A 22,192-nucleotide genomic window follows, 5' to 3' on the forward strand; every position below is an offset into this window, starting at 1 on the left:
ATTCTGAAAGTGCAGCTAAGAGGAAAAAAAGTTTGATAACCACTGGGTTAAACAAATGTCAAATCTCCAGGTAACGTAAATGATGCACATTTGACAGTGAAGCAGTTTTGTGAGCAGGCAGCGTCACTTGTGTGGCTTTAAAAGAGGATTAGACAGATTCATGGAGGAGAGGGATGTCGAAGACTATTGGCCATAATGGTTATGCTCTGTGCCTCCAGGTGGAGGCAGCAATGCTTCTGAATACCAGTTGCTGGAAGTCACAGGAGGGGAGGGGGCTCTTGGGCTCAACTTTTTATTGTGGGTTTCCCTTTGGGGCCTGATGCAGCTGACTTAGGTTCTTACATCTGGACTGGACTCTGTCTGGGCAATACGTTGGCCTCCTTGATTCTGCAGCAGACCCTGGCCAGGGAGACCCAAACCAATCAATATGGATCAGCCAGAGGCGGCCTGTTAGCAGCCTGGGAGGTGTGAGGCAGGCCTGTGTCTGTGGCCAGGCACCTGCAACCCACCGATACAAAAGCTCTGTCTAGAGAACACAGCGGGACACAGCAAGTTTGCATAGTTCCAACATTTAATAAACTTTAATCTCTCTAGCGTTATATCCACATCCATTAAATTAAAAAAACAAAACAACTGGCCACAGGAATTGGCTCCTTGTTTAAATTACAAGAAATTATTTGTGCACCAAAAAAGTTATGATAGAAAACGAGTCCTGGGCAGCCCGTTCTTTCCCCTGCCCACAACTGCACAGCCTCCACCTCCGCCAGCAGCAGAGAGCAGGGAACAGACCCGGAGGGAGAGAGGCAGGCGAGGCAGGCAGTGCAACCCCAGGACCAGCAACAGATTGTCATCAAGGAGGAAGAAGAAGAAGAGGAGGAGGGGGAACAAGGCACATGAGGAAAGATGGAAGCTCCAGTGACTTTGGGCAGATCCAGGGAGGGGCTGGGCACAGCTCAGTGGTCAAGCAGCAGCCGCGGCCCCCAGGCCCCCTCCCCGTGGCCCCAGAGGAATTCCTGCTCCTGCAGGAGGGAGGGCAGAGCCGCCCGCCTTGGGTTGAAGAGACACACCCATGGCATCAATCGTCCATCTCAGCCCCAACTGTCACGGGTGGGGGCAGGGGAAGAGGAGGAGGAGGAGCCCAGCTCACCTCCCAGTCTACCAAGGCATGGGTAGGCAGGTGGCCGGCTGCACAAGGAAGAGGCCCCAAACGGTGGCACAAGCTCCGCGGATCAGTGGGAAGGGCACGGAACGGAGCAGGAGAGGAGGAGTCAGGCTCTTATTGCTGCTGGCAGGGCAGAAAGAAGGCGACGGAGCTGGGGGCCTGTGCCACTTTAATCCCCCACCCCGCCCCGCACTGGACGGGGCACTCTCAGCCATGCCCCTACCTGGAGACAAAGGCTTGAGGGGCTTTTCCTGCCCCTCCCCAAGCAGCGAGGAAGGCAGCCCCGCGCAGATGCCCCTCCAACCACAGTGGAGGCAGGCAGAGAAACTGGTTCAGTCTTTAAAAAATCACTTTGGCGAGTTAAAACCAGTGCCTAGGGTGCCTGGGCGCCTTGTCCTCCAGCAGCATCCTGGCCCACACGCAGAGTGCCTCTGTCCAAGGTCCCCACCCAGCCATGGGGGGGTGAGAGAGCAGACCGGTGCAGAGCCTCTGGCCCCCTGGTCCTGCCCCTGATGCGCCGGGGGGCTGCAGGCTCATCAAAGGGTGCTTTGGTCTCTGATGAAGGCAGTCCTCTCGCCATCCTCTTCTTCCTCAGGCCCCTCCTGCCAGGCGTCCGAAGGCAGCCCCTTGTAGGCGATGATGCCTCCGCTCTCCAGCGAATACACCTTGACCCCGCGCAGGCACAGCCCGGAGCGCAGCTGCAGCACCAGGAAGACCAGGACGAAGACCAGGACGATGAAGGCACAGCTCAGGATGGCCACCACCACGGGCAAGCGGGAGGGGCCGCCGGCAACCTGTACGCCCTCCCTGAGGAGGGTGGGTGAGGCCCGGCTGCTCTGGGTCTGGTGGGAGCACGTCTGCTCCTGGCTGTTGTAGTGGGCGTGGGCCGGGCAGGACAGACACTGGGTGGCTTCCGGGCCCAAGCAGGTGGCGCAGGATGGGTGGCAGGGCACACAGAGGCGGGAGCTCAGCTGGGGCTCCAGGATGTTCTCCAGAGGGGGGGCCACAGTGCCGGGCGCAAAGGCAGGGGGGCACGTTTTGAGGCAGCTCTTCTGGTGGAGGTAGAAGCCCTCTTCGCACACTGCAAGGAGAGAAGGGCAAGAGAAGGGGTCAGGCCTCCAGGCTCTGGAAGAAAAGGCATTCAGGCAGCACCAAGGAGCAAGGTCGGCCCCTTACCTGCAGTGGAGAGAGGGTGTGGGGTCTCCTGTCCACACAGCCCCCTCTGTGGGGGGCCCCTTGCCCAGGGACATGGGCAGAAGATGGCATGGTTCCCATTTGCGCCAAACACATTGGACAGCTTATGAAAGCTGCCCTCTGCACCCCAATCACTCAGAGCAGTGCCTAGTGGGAGGAACCCTGGTGGCAACCACAGAGGGCCTTCTTGATAGTGGTGCCCTCCCTGTGGAATGCCTTCCTTCGGATGACAAAGAGATAAATAATTACACAACTTTCAGAAGACACCTGAAGGCAGCCCTGTATCGGGAGGTTTTTAACGCTTGATGTTTTATGGTTTTAGATATGCTGTAAGCCACACAGAATGGCTGGGGAAACCTAGCCAAATGGGCGGGGTATAAATAATAAAAATAAAATAATTGTTGTTGTTGTTGTTGTTGTTGTTCAGAGCAGGGCTCCAGCATAGGCTTTTCGAGTGAAGCAGGTTTGGGAGCCAGTGGAGGTGTAGTGGTTGGACTATGCCCTAGGAGACCGGGGCTCAAATCCCTGCTCAGCTGTGAAGTTCCCTGGGTGACCTTGGGCCATTCGCTGCCTCTCGACCTCATAGGGTTGTTGTTGGAAGGGAAAGACTGTGAGGCCACCTTGAGCTCCTTGGAGAAACTGGTAGGATATGGATGCAATGAAACAAATAACTACAACAAAACTTACCCACGCAGGCCTGGCTGCTGGTCAGGGTCTTGCAGCCGCTGCTCTCAAACTGGTTGGAGAGGCTGGGAGGGTCGGTAGCTGTCCCGTAAAGAACTAGAGTGAACTTGGTGAGGGTGCCTGCAGGTAGAAGGGCAGGAAGGTGTGAGGAGGAGGCAGAGCCACCCAACCTGCCCTCCTCCCACACCAGAGCCCCTCCCTGTCACTCAAGGAGTTGTGCCTGGCACCCTCTGCTGCGCAACAGCCCCCAAGAAGGGCCTAATGCTGAGTAGCACTGGTTCCCAAACTGGGTGGTGAGATTACAGGGGGAGGGGGACGCTAAGAGGCAAGGGGGTGACTTTCAGACTCTGAAAAGCTGGTATTGCTGGATCAAGGTCATCTGTTTTGTGGAATTAAATTGAATAGTTTTAATCGGATTTTGAATAAAGGTGCAATTAATTGTTTTGAATGTTATTGTGTTATGATCTACCATTAAGGGGGTGGTGCAAACTGCTATTCTGAGTAATGCTTTTTATAGGATAAGGGGGGGCACTGGGAATCAGTTTATGGAACCTAGTTTGTGAGCCGCTGCTGTTGAGGCCACAGGTGGGGAAGGGGGCCACATTCAGGAGGTCAGCACAGCATCCCCATCCCTCCCTCCTTCTGTCCAGCCAGCAGCCTCTTAAACAGGCAGGGATGGCAGCTGGGGAAGCCCCCCCCCCTTTCTGGGGTTTCCGTCACAGGGAATTAAAACAGAGCAAGAGGGAATTAAACAGCTGTTGGGGTTGGGGGGGTGGGAAGGGAGGGAATGCCCACAGCTGGGCCCAGTAAGCAGGGGGAGGGAGGTCAGGCAGCGCTCCCGGGAGGGAGACCAAATTGCAGCTGATGTGACAAGGAGCAGAGGAAGCTGAGGGGGTGGAGAAATGACAGGTGGCTGTCACGGGGACTGGAGGGATTTGAGACAAGGGGCGGGGGGCACGGGATGCTTGGAATATTTTTCTTGCCACAACAAGTGGGTCTGGGCGTAGAGAAGTAGGTGCCCTTTCCCCGTTACCAAAATTGTTGGCTTCACTGGTGTTCTCAATCTCCAGCACCCACTCGCCAGTGGGGTCCTCGTCCCACGAATGCGTCGTCATGAAGGCCCAGTCATTGAAGCCGTCAGCCGAGTAGTCGTGGGGCCTGGGGAGAGGACAAAAGTGAGAGGCATTGGGGGGCAGAGCCCAGAGGCAGCTTCCCAGAAAGGAGTGGGTCCAGGGAAGGTAGGGGGCTTACCGGGCAGCCAGCAAGGTGGAGCGGGTTCCCATGGGACTGACAAGGTGGATGGCTAGGTCACCCCGGCGGTTGTAGGAGAGGGTGAGCCGGGCCTGGACGTGCTCCAGCTGCCCCACGTAGCTGGCCTTCCCCAGGCAGGCATCCACTTTCTGCCGCACCTCCAGGCGCTTCCCAATGTCCCTGCAGGAGGCAACAGGCACCCATGGTCAGGGCCGGAACAGGATGTGAAAGGAGCAAGAGCCCCGCCACTCCCTTTCCCGCAGGAGCTGAGATCCCTAGCCTGGCTGGAGGAGGCTTTGCCAGCCAGCAGCAGCCTCAGAGGGCAAATTCTGCAAGGCAGAACTCTGGATAAAAAAAGGATTGCAGTGGGCAGGAATGCTGGGGCTGGCCTGCTCTAGCAAGGACCACCAACCCAGCCTCATCCCTGCTCCACCCCCCGCACCCTCTGATCCCCTGAGGTCCAGCACCACAGGACCACAAGGTGTTGTCCACCAGCAGCAAAATATCCAGAATTAGCCTGAAAAGCAAACTCCAGCCCGGTCCTTGGCACTCAGCAGTGTTTGGAGGGCAGGGCAAGAGATGGGAGCAGCCCCCGCTGCAGCAACACCCTGGAGAAAGGCAGCTCTGTCCTGTCCTTGAAAAGCCTCCTCTGTCTGGTTCATGTGGACGGATGGACACTCCCTCCCTCTCTCCCTCCAGCCGCTTCCAGCCAGTTCCAGTCCACACCAAGGGAAGCTGCAGCCACCTCTCCTTCCCCGATTTCTAGGCCACTGCCCGTTTCAGATCAGATGCTCCTTAGGATTTCTACACATTGTCTGTGCGATGTTCAAACACAGACGACGCAATAGTCTAGTCCTCAAGGACCCCGACGCCCCAAGCTCGTTTCACCCTCAGTAACTGGCCACATGCAGGCTGGCCCTAAGGAGGGCCTGACCCCAAACCCACCCCCTCCCCGTTCCACTGTGGGGACGCACTTTGGCTCGGTGAGGATGTCCAGGACACACTTTCGCTGAGGCCCCACCGAGGTCCAGTTCCTGGCAAGAGTCACCATGGCGCCGGCGTCCAGGAGTCCATAGCCGTACGAGTGGCTGACTGCAAGCAGAGGGAGGAAGAAAGGTGTGAGAGAGGCTCAGGACCTGCCCCTGCACCCTGCCACCACCCCAGAGTGGCATGTCCTTGGCAGGCGCCTGCTTACCTTTGCGTCCCACCCCGTTGGTGGCCCAGTCGTTGGTGTTGAGGTGGGCGGGCTTGGAGGTCTGCACAACCAGGTGCTGCATATCGCGCCAGGTCAGGTTCTTGCTGCGGAGAAGGAGCAGCCGTGTCTCAACGGAGAGGGCAAGGGTGCCAAACCCCTCATCTCCATCAGGGACCAAAGCAGCACCCGCACCGCCACAAGCCCTTCTCCCCTCCCTCCCGGCCCCCTTACTTTGCTTCCAGTGCCAGGGCAATGATCCCAGCCGCCAACGGGGCAGAGGCGGAGGTGCCTGTGTGGGACTCGGTGCACTTCTGCCTCAGGTCTGTAGTCACCTGGGGAGAAGGAGGAGGAGGAGGAGGCACAGGGTGATTGCCAGGTTGTGACCCACAGCCTGCACCCAAACCCCAAACCCCCATCAGGCTCGATGGAGACTCACAATCTGCTTCTCATTCTGGCTGCCGCTGCTGTAGGTAGTGGCAAGGGTGGAGGAGCAAGCCTCGCTGTACCAGGGCACGTTCCCGTACTGGGTGGTGCTGCTGATCGAGAGGGTGTAGATGCTGTTGGTGTAGCCGTCGCAGTTGCAGCTGTCGTGCTCGCGCCCGCCATTCCCAGAAGCCCAGACGAAGATGGAGCCCAGCCCGTTGCGGCCCTGGGGTGGGGTGGGGACCAAGTCAGGCAGAGGCAAGACTAGGGGTGGAGGTGGGAGGCTTGGCAGCAGCCCAATCTCACCCCAAGGGCCACCCTTCCTCCTCCCCTGGCTGCAGACCACAGGCTCACCTGGCTGACGCCCCGGTAGAAGGCCTCTTCAGCCAAGCGGGCCGGGCCGTCCACCGTCTTGCCGTCGTCCTCAGGGCCCCAGCTGGCGCTGTAGATGTGGATGTGGTTGGGGTTGAGGCCCAGGGAACGGGCCTCCACAGCATCCGTCACCTCTCCATCCAGCATGCGGACACCTAAGATGATGGCACAGATGGACATCACTAATGGCACTGCTCTGGTCTGCCTTGGCGGGGCCCCACCTGGAGTCCTGTGCCCAGTTCTGGGCACCACAGTTTAAGGAGGGTATTGACAAGTTGGAAGAGGTGCTTAAGAGGGTGACCAAGATGATCAAGGGTCTGGAAGCCAAGCCTTATGGGTAATGATGGAAGGAGTTAGGTATGTTTCACCTGGAGAAGGGGTGATATGGGAGCCAACTTCAAATATCTGAAGGGCTGCCACAGGGAGGAATGAGAAAGCTTATTTTGTGATGCTCCAGAGTGTAGGACCCAAACTAACGGATCCAAATGACAAGAAAGGAGACTATAAGAGCTGTTTGACAGGGGAACAACCTCCTGTTCCTTTAAAAGACATCTGAAGGCAGCCCTGTTTAGGGAAGTTTTTAATATCCAATGCTGTATTGTTTTTAACACTCAATAGGGAGCCGCCCAGAGTGGCTGGGGAAACTGAGCCAGATGGGCAGGGTATAAATAATAAATTATTTTTTATTATTATTATTATTATTATTATTATTATTATTATTATTATTATTATTGCTGCTTTGCAGGGGGATTGGATTAGATGACTCTCGGGGTCCCTTCCAACTCTACAATTTATGATTTCAGGCCCCCTCTGAGCAGCTAACCCAGTGTGAGAAGCTGGATGAGGAGTACAGCCCAAGGCGTAGACAATGCCCTCCTCACCTCCGATCTTGGCGTTGTAAGCAACACCTACACCACAGATGCCATTGTTTGCCACGGCAGCTACTTCGCCTGCACACCGAGTACCATGCCTGTAAGAAGGAGAGGGGGGGGTCGGACTTGAGCTGGGTGGGGAGGGACTGGTGGCCATACATTAGAACAGGGAGAAAACAGGGAGCAGGGGACAAGCAAACCTGCCCCAAACTTCTCTCCCTCTCAGTGCAGCCTGAACAGTCAGGGTTCAAATGGGCAAAGGCGGGGAGGGGGACAAAGGGGGGAAGTGCAGCATTCCCAGGGGGTAGGAAGCTCCATCCACTTTTCCTTCTGTACAGCGCCGTTCCCAGCCCACATGTCCCCAGCGACTGAGCTTCCAGGACTGAGCAGAAGTGGTGTTCCTCTTTCCCTACCCAATATCTCCCATCCCTACCCAACCTCTCTCCGGAAAGGCTCCCCACCTGTTGTCATTCATTTGGGTGTAACGCGGCTGAGGGTCTGAATCCTGATCGTTCACATCAAAGCTGGCGGCAGGATCCTGAAGGAAGGAAGAATTACAGTATTGTAGAGTTGGGAGGGATCCCGGGGGATCCCTCTAGTCCAACTACCTGCAATGCAGGAATCGCAACGAAAGAGCCCAGCATCACCTCTCTCCCCGCTGGACTTGCCCTCCCCACAATCACGTTTTCTGCACCAGCAGTAAACTCCCAGTTCCGAAAGCTCCAGTTGTGACCCCAAGAGTCCAGAAAGGACCACTGTTCCACATGTGATGCAAAGTGGTGCTGCAAGTAGCCACAACCAGAGGCTGAATTTGCTTGGGCTCATTCCATCACAGGCAGGGCTTGATGGGGCTCAGGAGGACTCTGGGATTTTGTTACTGCTACAAAGCTTCCCTCAGCTTGGGTGCAAAAGTGGCCTCAGCTTGGATGGGAGGGGGTTGTCCCAGGAAGACTCGCGGCCCCTTCTACCAGCCCTGCAAAGTGGGCACGGCATGTGCCAATGGAGCCCGCTCACATCCCACTCACGTAGTTGGCCTCCAGATCCGGGTGGTTCTTCTCAATGCCGTCGTCCAAGATGGAGATCACGATGCCACGCCCCGTGTAGCCCTGCTGCCAGGCCTCCCGCACGTTCAGGTCTCGCTGGTTCCCATTGGACTGGGGGGCAAAGGTGGGGGGAGCAGAAAGCTAGTCAGCACAGCCAGTAGGGCAACTCTAAAGGCTACGGAGCCGTGGCAGTGTTTCGTCACATGGGGGTGGGGGAGGCAACCATCTCTAACTAGACCCCAGATGCCTGGCTCACAGAATCATAGAACTGCAGAGTTGGAAAGGACTCCAAGGGTCATCTAGTCCAACCCCCTGCCATGCAGGAACTACAGCTAAGTCTTTAAGGAAGAATCTGTAGCTGAGCATTTGGGAATGCTGGCTGCTGCTCCCTTCACTACCCCCTCCCATTTTCCTGGAAAGTGGCAGGATCAAGCCCCACATATTCATTGGAGCAGGAGAATGCCAGTTCCAGCCTCTTGGCCCTACTATTCTATGCTATGCAAAGAGGACTCTACAGTGGGGAGGAGGGGTGGGGGCGAATCTGCTCTGCAGCAACACCTCCTTCAACGCCTGACAAGTCCCCAGTTGGAAATGGACTGTGAAAGACCCCCAGCTTTGGGGGAGAAACATTGGCACAAAGAGAACGTGCTGGGAGACAGCCTTCTCTGTAGTGGCCCCTAAAAGCTGTGGAACTCCCTCCGCAAAGAGGTTCGCCTGGCACCTTCATTGCACAGCTTCTGGAGAATGCTGAAGACACACCTCTTTCTCTGGCTTCTGATTCTTATGGTGGGAAGTTGTTTTAAATTATTTGTAATGCAGGCAACTCCCAATTTACACGGGGATTATGTTCCGAGGCACTGCCCGCATCAGTGAAATCACATATACTTGAAACATCATTGGAAATGCCTGCAAACGCCCTCTAAACCAGTCTTTCCCACACTTGGGTCTCCATTTGTTTTTGGACTACAACTCCCATCATCCCTAGCTAGCAAGGCCAGTGGTTAGGGATGATGGGAATTGTAGTCTGAAAAAAACAGCTGGAGACCCAAGTTTGGGAACACTGCTCTAAACCTATGGAAACCCTTGAAAAACCAGCACCACTTACCAGACACCAAAGTCCACCACAATCACTCCCTCCAAACCTCCTTTCTCAAATTCAAACCCTCCACAGGCCTCAAAGGTCAGTGCAAAGGCTTGTGGGATTCCTGGGCACTGTTTCTGGGCTCTGTGAGGGCCTGTTTTTGCTGTTTTAAAAGTCACTTCCGGGTTTGGTGCAATGCAAGCGTGTGCAGTCCTGCTGAACACGTGTAAATTGAGAGTTGCCTGTATTATTTTTAATGCTATGACCTGCCCTGGGAACTTAGGGTGAAGGGCAGGTAATAAATAAATTAGCAACAACAGCAGCAATGATGTTGCCCCATTCTTTAGGACAGGATCCGGATGGTGCCCCTCAGTGGCCTCTGGGACCTCCTGGCAGTCCAAGGGCTGGGGCAGATTCTGTTCCGGGGCGGTGGCAGCTCCTGTGAGCTCAGTCATGGAGGGGGCTTTGTTCCCAGGCTGCCACTAATCCTCCAGGCAGGGAGGGAGGGAGTGATTAACTCTGTGGGAGGGGATTAGCAGTCACATCAGGGCACCCTTGCCCAACCACCATGTGGGTGGAAGGGCATGGCTGGCAGCAGCCCTGGGGAGGGCAGATTCCAGTGCTTGTTGCCTGGTGACTTCTGCTTCCCTTCATCATCACGACCCCCTCCCCTCCCACTTACCAGGTACCACTGCTGAGGGAACTTGGGGTCTGAGGGCTCCAGGAAGGTGTCCCGCTTTGTCCGGCGCTTGGACACCTGCTGCTCCAGCCAGTGCACCTGGGGAGGCAAAAGGTAGAAAAGGCACTGAAGGCCAGCCTCCCAAGTGCACCCTTGGGTGTGAAGAGCAACCAGGTCCCCATGGAGGTGGCTGGCGGGGGGGGGCACAGTTGCTGGCAAGAATGACAGGATGCTTTGTGGAAAGATCTTGGCACCTGCAGGGGTGAAGCTCAGTTCAGCCACGCACAAAGTGGACTCTCGAACCCCACAATGCCCAGGAGGACCAGCGACATCCTTGGCCAAATGTGGAGGGGACCCATTCCTTCCCCTATTGCCACCCATAGGAAGACCAGAAGGACTCAGGCAGCCACCAAAATGCCTGGCAGGGTGGGCTCCACCCTCTCATCTCTTTCTTGGACCAAGTCAGGCCAGTGGCCCACTTAGCTCAGCGTTGTCTGCACTGACTGGCAGCAATGTTGCAGTTATTGCAGTGTCAGGCTAGGATTCAGTTCACATCCCCAGGCATGAGGCTCACTGGCTGGCCTTGGGCCAGTTGCTGTATTGCCCAGCCTGCCTCCCAGGATTGTTGTGAAGGTGATGTGGCAGGAGACACCCTGGAGGAAGGGAAGGGTAATGAAGAGCCAGAATTGCAGGGGAGGAGGTGGCCCAGACAGGCTGCTAATCCTCTGGGATTTCTTCTGCAGCCCAAAATGGAACCAGGCTATCAGGCCCATCTGGTTTAAAACCAGCTTGATTAGACACCCTCCACAGCCTATCCCAGAACCGGCCCCAGGCCATGTGCAGAGAACAAAAGTGCCCAGCCGAGGCATGCTGGAGGCAGAAAGCCCTTCTGCTCTCTCCACCGTGGGAGCTCAGCCAAAAGCCTCAAGCAGGAGCCAACCCCAACTGTCTCCAGGAGAAGTGGGCGCCAAAGCCCTACAGTGCATCAGGCCCGCACTGACCAGAACCAGGGCTTCTGTGCTCTGTAGCATCCCCATGTTGACTGCCTCTCACTTGGAACAGGTTCCCTGCTTCTGTGGACTCACCTGTGGCTCTCTGCCCAGATAGCTGTGGTGGGACCGGTGTGGGGAGAGGGAACGCTTGGCCACCCCTCGGTGACGGAAGTGGTAATAGTCTCCAACGATCTAGGGTGGGGGAGAAAGGAGGAATGAATGAGACAAAAAATCTCCCATGCGTCGGTCCAAGCAGGGCAGCCCGTGATAGCACAAGGCAGAGGTCCCATCCAGGGGCGGCTCCCCATGGGCCAGTATAGCCCCACATGCTGGCACCCAGTTACATGGAGGGGAAGGAGGAGAGGCCAAATCCAGGAGCTCCTCTCCCCACTGCTCATCCCCGTGAGGGCCACCAGCTGGCTCCTGCTCCTTCCCCACATGCTGCCTGCAGGGCCTGGCTAAGATGCTAAGAAGATTCTGATGTAAATCTCTAATCTTTAAACAAACCCCTCAAAAGAAGGGCAGGGCGAGAGCAGCAGCTCCTCAAGTGACCTCGTGGCGCTGGGCCCAAGGGGCAGAGAGGAGGAGGAAGGAAAAGGGCAGCTTGCTGGCCTCCCTAGAGATGGCACAGGAGGAGTAGGAGGGGGAGAGCTATGCCAAGTGGACACTTGAGGGACTCCCACCTAAGCCTTGCCAGTGACAGGCTCCTACTCCCTTCCAGCATCCAGTGTGCAGAATCCCAGACGTCAATTTCTGAAGGTCCCCTCTCATTTCTCACACCCACACTCTTAGCAGGATATCAAATCCAAACTCTTATTCTTAGCAGGGCACAGACCACCACTGCAGGGCAAAAGCTGGAGGATCGGGAAAGCCAGCAGGTCAAAAGGGTTGCCCTCTGCGAAGAGGAAGCTCATGGGAAGCAAGAAAGCAGACATGGAGGTCCCACAGCAATTGTGGTTGACCCCTTTTGCCCTATTCTCTTCTTGGCTGCAAGTCCCTTTTAGCCTAGCCAGCCTCACAAGGTTGCTGTGAGGATGAAAAGAGGGAACTCCACGACCACCGTGGAATTGTCTCTGCTTGGAGAAAGACGGGTACAGGAGTATTTATCAGCGTCCACAGCCCAACAGCAGCCCCTGGCCCCAACAGACCCCTTCACCAGGGGCTCCTCCTAGGACATTTTCAGCCTGCACATTCCAGGGGCTGAAGCCTCCACTCCCAACGCTCAATTGCAAAAAAAGGGGTCGCGTAATTCCCCCCTCCCCAGAAGACAGCTGAAGAGAATTGCAGGGCATTTTGCCATGGAAACAAGGGCTTAAGTGTAAGGGGACACCAGCTCCTGCCCCAAGAATTGGCACTGTGCCAGTGGTGGGGGCAATTTGCAGACAGAGCGTCACTGCCAGGCAGAGAGGAGAGGGAGGTGCCCCACCCTGGTGGGCTCCAGCCTTAGCAAGGAGAGGCTCTTCTGGTCCCCCAGCCCATTGCTGAATGCAGCACAAGCCCTCAACTGGGCAGCTGGGGCCTGCCCCAGGTCTTCAAGGAAGGGACTCCCCTCTTCCCAGATCCCTTTGCCTTCTTCCTGGGAGTGCCTCAGAACCCCGAGCCAGTTGTTGCCTGCCCCACGCCTGGCTGTGCACCAGGCCCTGGCTCCCTGCCCTATTTTCCCCAAAACAAACAGGCTTCCCCTTCGCAGGGCCTCTTGCCTTGGCTGCTGCCCGCAGGTGCCAGCACCACAAACCTGCTCAGCCTGCCCTAGGAAGGAGCCAGGAGCCACAACGGGCACTTAGGGGGTACAGCGGCACAGGCCAGGGCAGGAAGGAAGAAGCATGACCCACAGAGGACTGACACCCCACTCCTTAGCTCCACTCCTGGGCCTTAGGCTGCGCCGGACTCAGCCCTGGTCCATTCCAGTTGTGCCAGGGGCAAAACATTCCTCACAGATGAGCAAAAGGAATTTCACTGAACAGCTTCTTTCCTGCCTCCGGAATCAAAGGCCCAGTGGCAGAGAGAGCCCACTTCTGCATAACTACCTCCTCCACGTGCCCCCTGCCCCAGGGGTCTTGGGTCTTCTGCCGAGTATTCTACCCCTCCACCCCAGCCCAACTGAGCCTGAGCCCCAGCCTGCTGCACAGCACCTCCCCTCACTGGGCTCTCAGGATCTGACCAGGACTGGAAGGGTAGGATGCTCTGCAAAAGCTCACCACCCGGAACGGAAGACTCTGTTGCCATGTCCTCCGCCAGAACCCACATCCAGCTCCAAAGGATAGTTCAACCCCCAGAAATCGCAGCAGGGAAAGTTTGTTACCTAGTGAGCAAGGCCAGGATGCCTGGCTCTCATTGCCTGTGCGGTGGAGACCTTGAGTTGGCGAGGGAGGAAGCGGTGAAGGGGCAATTGCAACCAGGAGCTGGCAAATGGCAAGCAGCCTGGATTGATCCTCATGTGAAGAAGAAGACCAAAGTGTGATAGAAGTTTATAAAAATTATGCATAGTGTGGGGGAAAGTGGGTAGAGCAAGTTTTGCTCCCTTCTCAACACTAGAACTCATGCATAGACATCCCATAAAGCTGACTGTTGGAAGGTTCAAGACTGATAAAAGAAAGTCATTCTTCATGAAATTTAACTATGGAACTCATGCCCACAGGAGGCAGTGATGGCCATCAACTTGGATGGCTTTAAAAGAGGATTGGGCAAATTCAGGAGGAGAGGGCAATCGATGACTACTAGCAGGGTGGCTATGCTCTGCCTCCACAGTTGGAAACCACAGGAGGAGAGAGTTGCCCTTGTGCTCAGGTCCTGCTTGCAAGTTTCCCAGAAGGGGCACCTGATTGCAGGACGTTCACTGTTCACTGTGAGAACAGAAAACTGAATAGATGGGCCCCATTTGGCTTGATCCAGCAGGTTCTTCTTATGTTCTTAGCTCCAAAGGAACAGCTTGCTTTGTCCCCCGAAGATGCTCTAGCAGGCCAAGCCCCCATCCGGCCCCCCAACCAAGCTTCACTCTGGAGTCAGGGCTTATCAAGACTGTGCCATGTTTTCCAGGCACAGGTCCACACTATCTAGGTCCATGTGGTTTTTTGAGTGTGTTTCACCGCTTCCCCTGGGAAAACCCACTGTTTACTGTTGAATTGGAACAAATGGCAATCAGTTTTTCCACGGATTCCCTTTTGCTCCAATTCAGCAGTTTTTCCAAGGGTAGCGGCAACACATACATATAAAATCACTTGGACACGGACCTAGAAAGTGCAGGCCTGTGGCAGGAAAGTGTGGTGCAGAAGGAAGTCTGGGTGAGCCCCAAAGCAGCTGGTGAACTCAGCAAGTGAGGAAGCCTCTGGGCCTCCCTCTAAGGCGGCCATATGACCAGGAGATGAGGTGGGAATGGGGTGCTGCACCTCCCTGTCAACATGTCAAGTGCTTTCAACAGAGCCAGCCCCAAAAGAGCTGGACTCATCTCCCCCTGGAGCAAGAGATCCAATCCATCCCGAGTGCCAGTCCCACCCTGCAGTCAGCCCTGCCTTAGGTGGGCTTCAGTGAAGCTCATCAGCCCCCTTGTCAATGCTGGTCAATGCCACGTCTTCCCACTCCAGTCAAGGGTGAAATGATTCAAGAGTTGCAGGGCAGCAAAGAGCGTGGCATGAAATCCCACCGGATGAGAGCAAGGGGTGGCCTCAAGGTAGGCAAACAGCCCCAGGGCACACAGTGTCCGATCCCACATGCAGGTGAAGTGCAAACAGCCTCAGGGGGCAGGCTGTGCTTTTGACCTTTCCAAATCTGCCCAGAAGATGATGCAACTGGCAACTCCATGCCTGATGCCAAGCAAAGCTTGCATTAGTCGTGCGTCAACACAGGGCAGCTGGGCCCACCACCACCTCCAAGATACGAGGCTCCTGGGGAAAAGAGAGCCAACCAGCCACCCGCAAAAAGTCACTTTTCAAGAGGCAGCAACAAATGCACTTTTGTAAGGCGCACAAACGTCACCTTTCCACCTGTAGGGAGTTTAACTGAAGCACATTCAACTAGAAAGGACAAGGAAAAAGGTAGAGCAGCCTGCTGCCACTGGAGCCACATTCCACCTTCAGCACATCAAGCAACACCTCCCACCCACCACAGCCAGCCCCTCTGCAGAGCACATGAAAATATTCTGCCAAAGGCCTACAAAAAACTCAATGCAACTCCTGAAAGCAAATTGAACTATAGGTTGTAGGAGAAGGAAAACCAATCATATGACACCATAGTCGCTGGCCAATCCCACCTGGGCAAACATTGGTTCCTCATCCCAATCTCAGCTAGCTCTGAACTCCCAACAGACTTTCCCAGGTGGAGTTTCCAGCTCGCCCACTACAGCCAAGCACCCTGCCTCTATTGTTAGCACCTCCCAGTGCCTCCATGCATGGAAAAGAGCCCCTCTCCCAGACCCCAGCAATGAGGAGAGCAGCAGGTCTGCCTCAAACCCAGAGAGGCTCTTGGCTTCAGCATTTGTTTCATGGCTTAAATATCTCCCTTCTAAAGGCAGCACCACCACACCTGGCCTTCTTCTTTACCCCTTCCAAACCCCGAATCAGGGGCTGCTCCCTCCCTTCCTTAGCCCATTTCAGCTTCCCTTCAGGTTTGGGGTTGCACTAGCTCCAGGGAGGCTGCAGGCGTCACTCACCGGGCCCAAGTTGAGGAATCCATGCTTCTTGGCCAGCCGCTCCGCTTCCTGTGGCCCAGCAGGGACTAGGACGGCCCAGGTGTTGGTGTAGACGTGCTGGCCAAGCACTTCTCTGGCCAGGAGAGCTAGGGCCCCAATCAGAGTCCACAACAACAGCAGCCAGGGTGGCCTCAGATCCATGAAAGCCGGGAAAGGGGGGAGCCCAGGGAGCACCTCAAAGCAGGCCTTCACTCTGCCGCCCAGCAAGCCCCCAGTCAGTCCGAGGCAGCATCAGGGCTAGCGGTCAGGAGAGGGAGAGCAGGAGGCAAACCTCGAGGGTGTCACCTGCACAGCACCTGGGGAGAGAAAAGGAGAGATTCAGATCCTGGACAGAGACTAGCAAAAGGTCAGGATGGTGATGAGGAGCCACACACAGACCTGCTCATGGGCACCTCAGCACAGGCTTGATGTGCCACCACCCCAAAGGTCTGTCCCACACCCCAGGATGCAGAGAAGTGTGACAAGTAAGCTGTTCCTGCACCCAGCATGCTGAGATCCCTTCCCAGAGCTCTTTGCCCCCCAATGACCACCAGGTGCCTCCTCCTCATCCCCTCCCTTAACCCTCCCCAGGAAAAGGGCCCTGCTCCCAAGAGCTGAAGAGGCTGCTTGTTCAGGAGGGGTGGGGAATGTCCAGGGCTCTTTTGGCCAGACAGGCACTCATCCACTTGGGTGGCCTAGCAGGGCTGAAAACTCCAGCGAGAGGCTCCTGGGCCAGGCTGGCCCCGGGGGCAAACTGACAAAAAGAGCTCCCCTACCTACTTCACAGGCCTCGAGCGAAGAGAGAGGCTGGGCTGCAGCTGAACTACCTGGGAGTGACCCGAGGAAGCCACGCTTGGCTCAAAAGATGTTTCAGGGAAAGTTTCAAGGCCGGGAGGCTCTGACTCGGGTTCTTGAGCAGCCAAGAAGGGATCAGCCCCCCACACCCATTGCTGAGGCAGCTTAACCCTCATCTAATCAGAGGCTCTGGAATTCTATGAGGGGGCGAAGAATGTGCAATTAGACTTTGGCAAACTGTATTTGCATATGGTTATCGGCAACTGTGAACTGTCCTGGGATTATTATTTTTAATTGAAGGGGTATAAAATATCTGAAGCAGATACTTGCAGAATGTGGAAATTTGCAGTTCTGCATTTCCCACACTTCTTTGGAAAGCTACTGAGAAGGCAGAGGTGGGGCTTATGGAGACACAAGATAAACAGGGGTCAACAAGTCTGCAGAGATGGGCAGGGACCAACAACGCCCACAAATTACCTCCTCAGAATCCCTCCTGCAACACTTGGGGAAACTCAAAGCTCTATCTGGCCCTGGGCTGTCACCCCAGTTCCACCTCCCTATGCTGCTCTGTCAACCTTCTGCACCAAGGCAGGCAGGACGCAAATTGCTCCACTCACCTCCCAGGGACACAGAAAGCGAGGGAATATCAAAAAGGCACACTTGATAGAGGGTAGGTGGGAGGAAGAACAAGAAGAACCTGGGACTCAGGACCACTGTGAGGCCAACCATGCAGCAGACAGAGACTACAAAGCACTCCATTGTTGGCTTAGCAATAAGGAACTTAGACTTTGGAACAGAACCTGAAGGATCATTTGCTCTCTGCAAGGCCAGAGTCTCCTCTCTTCCATGTCACCCAAACCCTCATGCCAACAACACATGACCAGAAGTGACCCAAGGTGGGACGGATCAGAGGTGAGCTTCCGTACTACCAGTTATGAAGCTGCTGTTGCTGCCACCACCAGAGTCAAGCCTTTGGTCCACCTGGCTCAATATGGCTTCCTCCAATGGGCAGGGTCTCAGGCACAGAGGACGGTCTTTCCCAACAGCACTGGCCACCTGCTCCTGCTCCTTGGAGATGCTGCTGGGAACTGAACCCAGGAGATTCTGCAGGCACAGCAGCTGGTCTGCCCCTGAAGCAGAATCCAGTCCCCTGAGATCACGGTCTCCAGCAGGCTTGGCCGCTCCCCGCAGATGGCAACCAGTTCCTAACACATACACCCTGTGCCATCAGCTGTGCTCCTGGGTCCTTTGTGACCTGGCCCTTCTAGGTCGGTCTGTGGCCAGGGCCGCTCTGCCACATCTAAAATCCTGACAATAAAACTTGTTCATTGAGACAATGCTGCAAAACGAGGGGCCCTCAAGACACTGCTAAACAACTCCCATATGGCTAAGAGGAGGGACACAGATGTTGCCCCCCCCCATGCCTCGCTCTATGGGAACAAGCTTATTCCTTTAACTGAGGGGCCCAGAGGGATAGGGGAACAGAAGCAGCTCCTGTGGTTCAATGCCAGGAAGTTTTGAAATGCCATAAAGAGGAGAGGGAGTGGCAGCTGCATGCCAGGCCAGGCAGGAGGAGATGGAAGAGTCTGTCTGAATGGAAAACCAGAGGAGTTTCCATCCCCAGGCAACAAGGCAGCAGAAGAGTGTCTCTTACAGCAGGAAGGGAAGTGAGTTAACCCTTAGAGGTATGCAAACCCAAACTCATGACACACCACAAAAGCCTCATCTTCTTTGGCGATCACTTGTAGCCGAGTAAAATTGTCTTCCATGAAAATGGTCTTAACATGGAGTCTGTAAGTGACTGTGGAGGCCAAAGCCTCATACATGACCCAGAGAGAAAGTGGCTTAGGAACTTTCATCCTGTGACCTCTTTGGGCACAGCACCAAGCTGGGCAGAAAACCAGAGGCCCAACAACCACACTATGTCCACAAGCAGCTGAAGAAAGAGCACCGACAGGGGTGGGAGAACGGTTGACTTCTTCCCTCCAGAGCCGGTTGGAGAGCTTCCCCAGGCAGACTCAGGTACACCTGGCTAAATCCCTCCCACTCCCGCCTCAGCCTCCAGCACACTCGGATTCCCCTGAAGACACAGACCCACACACACCAGCTTGCCCCACATGAGCCTAGAGAGGCCACCTGTGCCCCGGGAACATCCGCTGAGCCTTCTAGCCCCAGGGAGACTGCAAGCAGGCAGAATCCAGGCGCTCTTGCGACAGCACACCTACAGAGGGAAGGGCTGGGGAAAAGAGCACCCAGAAGTGGCGAGGACTATGACAGCATCGACTCATTTCCTTAGAAGCGGGAGGACAGTGCAGCTGGACAGAAAGCAGTCAGCCTCGCCAGCTCAGCCGGCAGCCGCCATCCCCACCTTCCCGGTGGAAGCTAAGCGGTGGCCTTGTATTCCCCCCCCCCGCGCCTACCCTAGGACAACTCCAGAGTAGCCAGGTCCCCCGTATGGTACCCCAAGATACTGGCAACCCACTTCTCTCTGCTTATTAAATGGGGGTCCAATCCGTGGGACCCTCTCCCCCGTTTCATAGGGGGCGGGGAAGTGGTCCGGGGGGAACTTTCTCGGGGCAGCCGGGCCGTCGCTTCCGTCAGGAAGGCCACGTCCACGCCGACTTCTGCCTGGCCCCCCAGCGCAGCGCAGCTGGCCGCCCAGGCTCGTCTGGCAGGCAGGGTGACTCACGCCTCCCCTCACCGCGGTTAAAGACGGAAAGCCGGAGGAGACGGCGAGGGAGGAAAACAAGCCACGCCAAAGAGGGGAGGTTGCCCTTGGGGGTTCCTGCCGCCGACAGGCCCGGCTGAAGACGGCCTCGGGAATGTGCCATGCCCCGAGTGGGCATTGCTCGGGGAGGCCGGCAAGGGCCAGGCGCCACCTGCGCCGCCTCCCGGCGACCTCAGACTACTCGGCTTCAAGCGTCACGGCCGCACCGTCGGGAAAGACCTGGCCGAGCCCTTCTCCAGTCAGGGCCGTCGAGGAAGCTTCCCTCGGGAAGGGCCCAGGCGGGTCGAGCGAGAAAAACCCCGTCCCGTCGCCTCCAGGGGGACATGCAGCAGCAGCAGCAACAGGGCGGACGGACCGACTGCTAGATAGCTCGCTTCCCCCGGCCCCTGCCCGAAACACCGGCCGCTGCCTTACCGGGCCGCCGGCTGCTCCTCTCCTCCGAAGGGCTCCTGCGTCTGGCAGCGCCCGCCCGCCCCGTCTGGCCCCTTTATGGGCGGCGGCAGGAGCAGCGTCACCTAGACGGGAGGGAAGGACCGGGAAGCCCAGCCCGGAGGAGCCCCCGCCCCGCGGGCAGCAGCAGGAGGCGGAGGCGCAGCGCTTGTTTACTCCCAGGAACCGCCGGACGGACCGGAGAGGGGGCGGCCCTCTACGGCTCCTCCTCCCGACGAGGGGCACCGAGAGCGCAGGCGAAAAGGCAGGCAGGGAAGCGGGCGGGCGCCCCCGGATGCCGTCACTCCCGACTGCAGCAGCGAGCAGGAGAGGCGGGCCTTCTTTGGGCCCCCTGCCCGCTTGCCCGAGAGGAGGAAGCGCCCCCCGGGCGGGCGAGCGAGCAGAGAAAAGGAACCTGGAAGCGCCTTTGGGCCGCCCCATCTGCCAGCATCCACGGCGATTCCAAGGCCGGCCCTTCGCCTGTGCCAAGCCTGCGGCTCTTGGCTTGGCCTGGCCTGACCGCGGCTCCCGGGCTTGGCCCGAGCGCTTCCCGTGCATGAAGCGAGTGATCGGTCCTCTCCGGAGCGCTGAGCAGCTGGCCTCTGGGCACCCGAGCAGGTCACCGGAATCCTGCGCAGCTTAGCAGCAGCAGCGCCGGCCTCGGCCGCCGATTTTATGTGCCCTGCGAGGGCAGCTGTTTGTTACTTTTATGCTTTTACTGCCAGGGATGGGACGAAGTGCTTGTGCCAAAACAACTTAGCTGCCCTGGGCTCGCTTATCCCCCCAGAACGTCAGACGAGCCCTGCTGTGTCAGATCAGACCCGCATCTAGCCCAGCAGGTGAACCGTCTTTCCTCTCCCTCCCTTGGCAGGTAGCTGCCCGTTCCTTCCCCATCCGGTCCCCTGTGGTTCGTCTTCCTTCAACCAGAAATCAGACGGGTGGGACGGGGAAGCTCAATTGCACTTCTCATGGCTCCACCTTTTTGTTAACTTTCAGACCTCCGTGGGCTTCCTAGTTTGAAGTGGCAACAGTTAATTTGTGCCTAGTTGGCACCTCTAGAACTGCCTGCACGAGGGACCCCCCCCCTGTTATGGCCACCCCCCACGGGCGGGTGAGCAGAGAGATGCTCCAGAGATGCTGGAGGGTTGCGGGCTCATCAGGCACCCCCTCACATACAGCGTCTGTGGCCTAAAATGTGATGTCCAGAAGCAAAGCACAGAGTTCTAAGCGGAAAATGGGACAGAGCAGGGAGCTGGTTTCTGCTGGGAGTCAGTGCTAGTCCTGTTGTGCTCAAAGGAAGGGGGCCAAAGGGTCCTAGCCCTCCTCCCTTGCAAAGCTGGCAGGCCTGAGAAAATGAAGGTGGCTGCAGTCCTAGGCTTAGTTTATGTCCATAATTTATATCCTGCATCTTCAGCATTCCTAGAATTCTAAGGGACTAGTAAGAATCAAAAAGCACAATTTAAATAAAACATTAGAAAGTAAAACACCAAAATAATTCAACAAACTGAAAAAACAACTGTCAGTTTAAATAAATGGTAAAATCAAACACTTCTGCCACCTCCAATATGCCAGCTCAAATGAGAATCAGTTCCTATCAGTGTTCTTAACAGGAGTTGTGATGCTGTTTTGGTTGATCTGCTGTATGTACTGTATTTTGCATTTGTTGCATCATGCTTTTACAATATATGTTAATGTTGTAGCAGTCTAGGAAAACCAACATGCTTTTGCCAGTTCTCTAAATGACAGCAATGAGGTATCCATGTGGACCACCATGGGGAGGGTCTTCCAAAGTGAGAAGCCACCACAGAAAAGGCTCTTCCCTGTTGCCATCTGCCACATTTTGGGTGGTGGAGGCACCCAGGGAAAGGCCTCAGGTGCCCAACTCAGTGGGCGGATGGATTGATACAGGTAAAGGTGGTCCAACAAATGACTGGGTTCAGATAAGACATGTCAGGGTTTAAAGAGCCCTTTGAATTGGCTCAGAAACTCACTGGGAGCTATTTCAACATTGGAAAGGTTTGCATTCTTCGCTCATTTCCTGTCAGCAATCCAAGCAGCAGGGGCGTTCCAAATTGTCTTCAATGGCAGCCCCATGCACATTGCAGTAATCAAACCACAGCCAGGGCATGGACAGCTCTGACTAACTACCTTGTCCAGGGCGGGTTGCCATTAGTGTATTGGCCTTGGCTGATAGGCAACCCTTTGTGCCACAGAGGCTACTTAAGCCTCAAGAAATAAACAGCAATCTCCCAACTATGCACCTTATCACTTAGATAGTGTTTTCAAAGGGGCTTCAGTTTATTGTGAGGACATGCAAAGCCCCTTTCAAAGCAATTTGCAGGCACAGGTGATGGGTGGCGCCTGCAAGCCCTCTTGTGTCTGATCCAGGTTGCTGCCTGCCGCCTCCTACCTGACACAGTATATGAGGGTACACCAAGCTATGGCCCTTCCTGGTATCTTAAAACATGGAGACATCACAGGCAGACACTGCAGCATTGCAGCCTTTTTCTGTCAGATCTCTTTCCTAATCACTCTTAAGATCACTTTGAGCTTTAACTGGGATGGGCTCAGAAGCTAGACCTCTGCAGCCACAACCAAGGAACTACCCATGACTCTTACTTCCATCACC

At 56.1% G+C, this 22,192-nt stretch overlaps 1 protein-coding gene across 1 annotated transcript; it reads right to left on the minus strand.

Annotated features, from left to right (window-relative positions):
- Positions 1-553: 553 nt before the first annotated feature.
- FURIN (furin, paired basic amino acid cleaving enzyme) lies at positions 554-19,644 on the minus strand. Its single transcript, XM_053364596.1, has 16 exons — positions 19,549-19,644; positions 15,594-15,928; positions 11,042-11,140; positions 9,960-10,055; positions 8,179-8,307; positions 7,615-7,691; positions 7,163-7,251; positions 6,264-6,436; positions 5,923-6,135; positions 5,718-5,818; positions 5,487-5,590; positions 5,266-5,383; positions 4,292-4,471; positions 4,074-4,198; positions 3,044-3,160; positions 554-2,243 (listed from the first exon to the last, which is right to left on the minus strand). The coding sequence occupies exons 2-16, from the start codon at positions 15,771-15,773 to the stop codon at positions 1,699-1,701; spliced, it is 2,346 nt and encodes a 781-aa protein (XP_053220571.1). The 5' UTR covers positions 15,774-15,928; positions 19,549-19,644; the 3' UTR covers positions 554-1,698.
- Positions 19,645-22,192: the final 2,548 nt, after the last annotated feature.

Source organism: Podarcis raffonei, chromosome 14 (assembly GCF_027172205.1).
Source record: "Podarcis raffonei isolate rPodRaf1 chromosome 14, rPodRaf1.pri, whole genome shotgun sequence".
In the NCBI taxonomy this organism is placed as follows: Eukaryota; Metazoa; Chordata; class Lepidosauria; order Squamata; family Lacertidae; genus Podarcis; species Podarcis raffonei.

Bases quoted from the DNA above. Each gene is read 5' to 3' on its own strand.
- FURIN (XM_053364596.1), bottom strand. From the start codon at position 15,773: ATGGATCTGAGGCCACCCTGGCTGCTGTTGTTGTGGACTCTGATTGGG. The intron at 6,136-6,263 runs GTGAGCCTGTGG...ACCCCACCCCAG, and splicing joins TCTACCGGGGCGTCAGCCAG to GGCCGCAACGGGCTGGGCTC. The intron at 4,472-5,265 runs GTGCGTCCCCAC...TGCCTCCTGCAG, and splicing joins GACATCCTCACCGAGCCAAA to GGACATTGGGAAGCGCCTGG.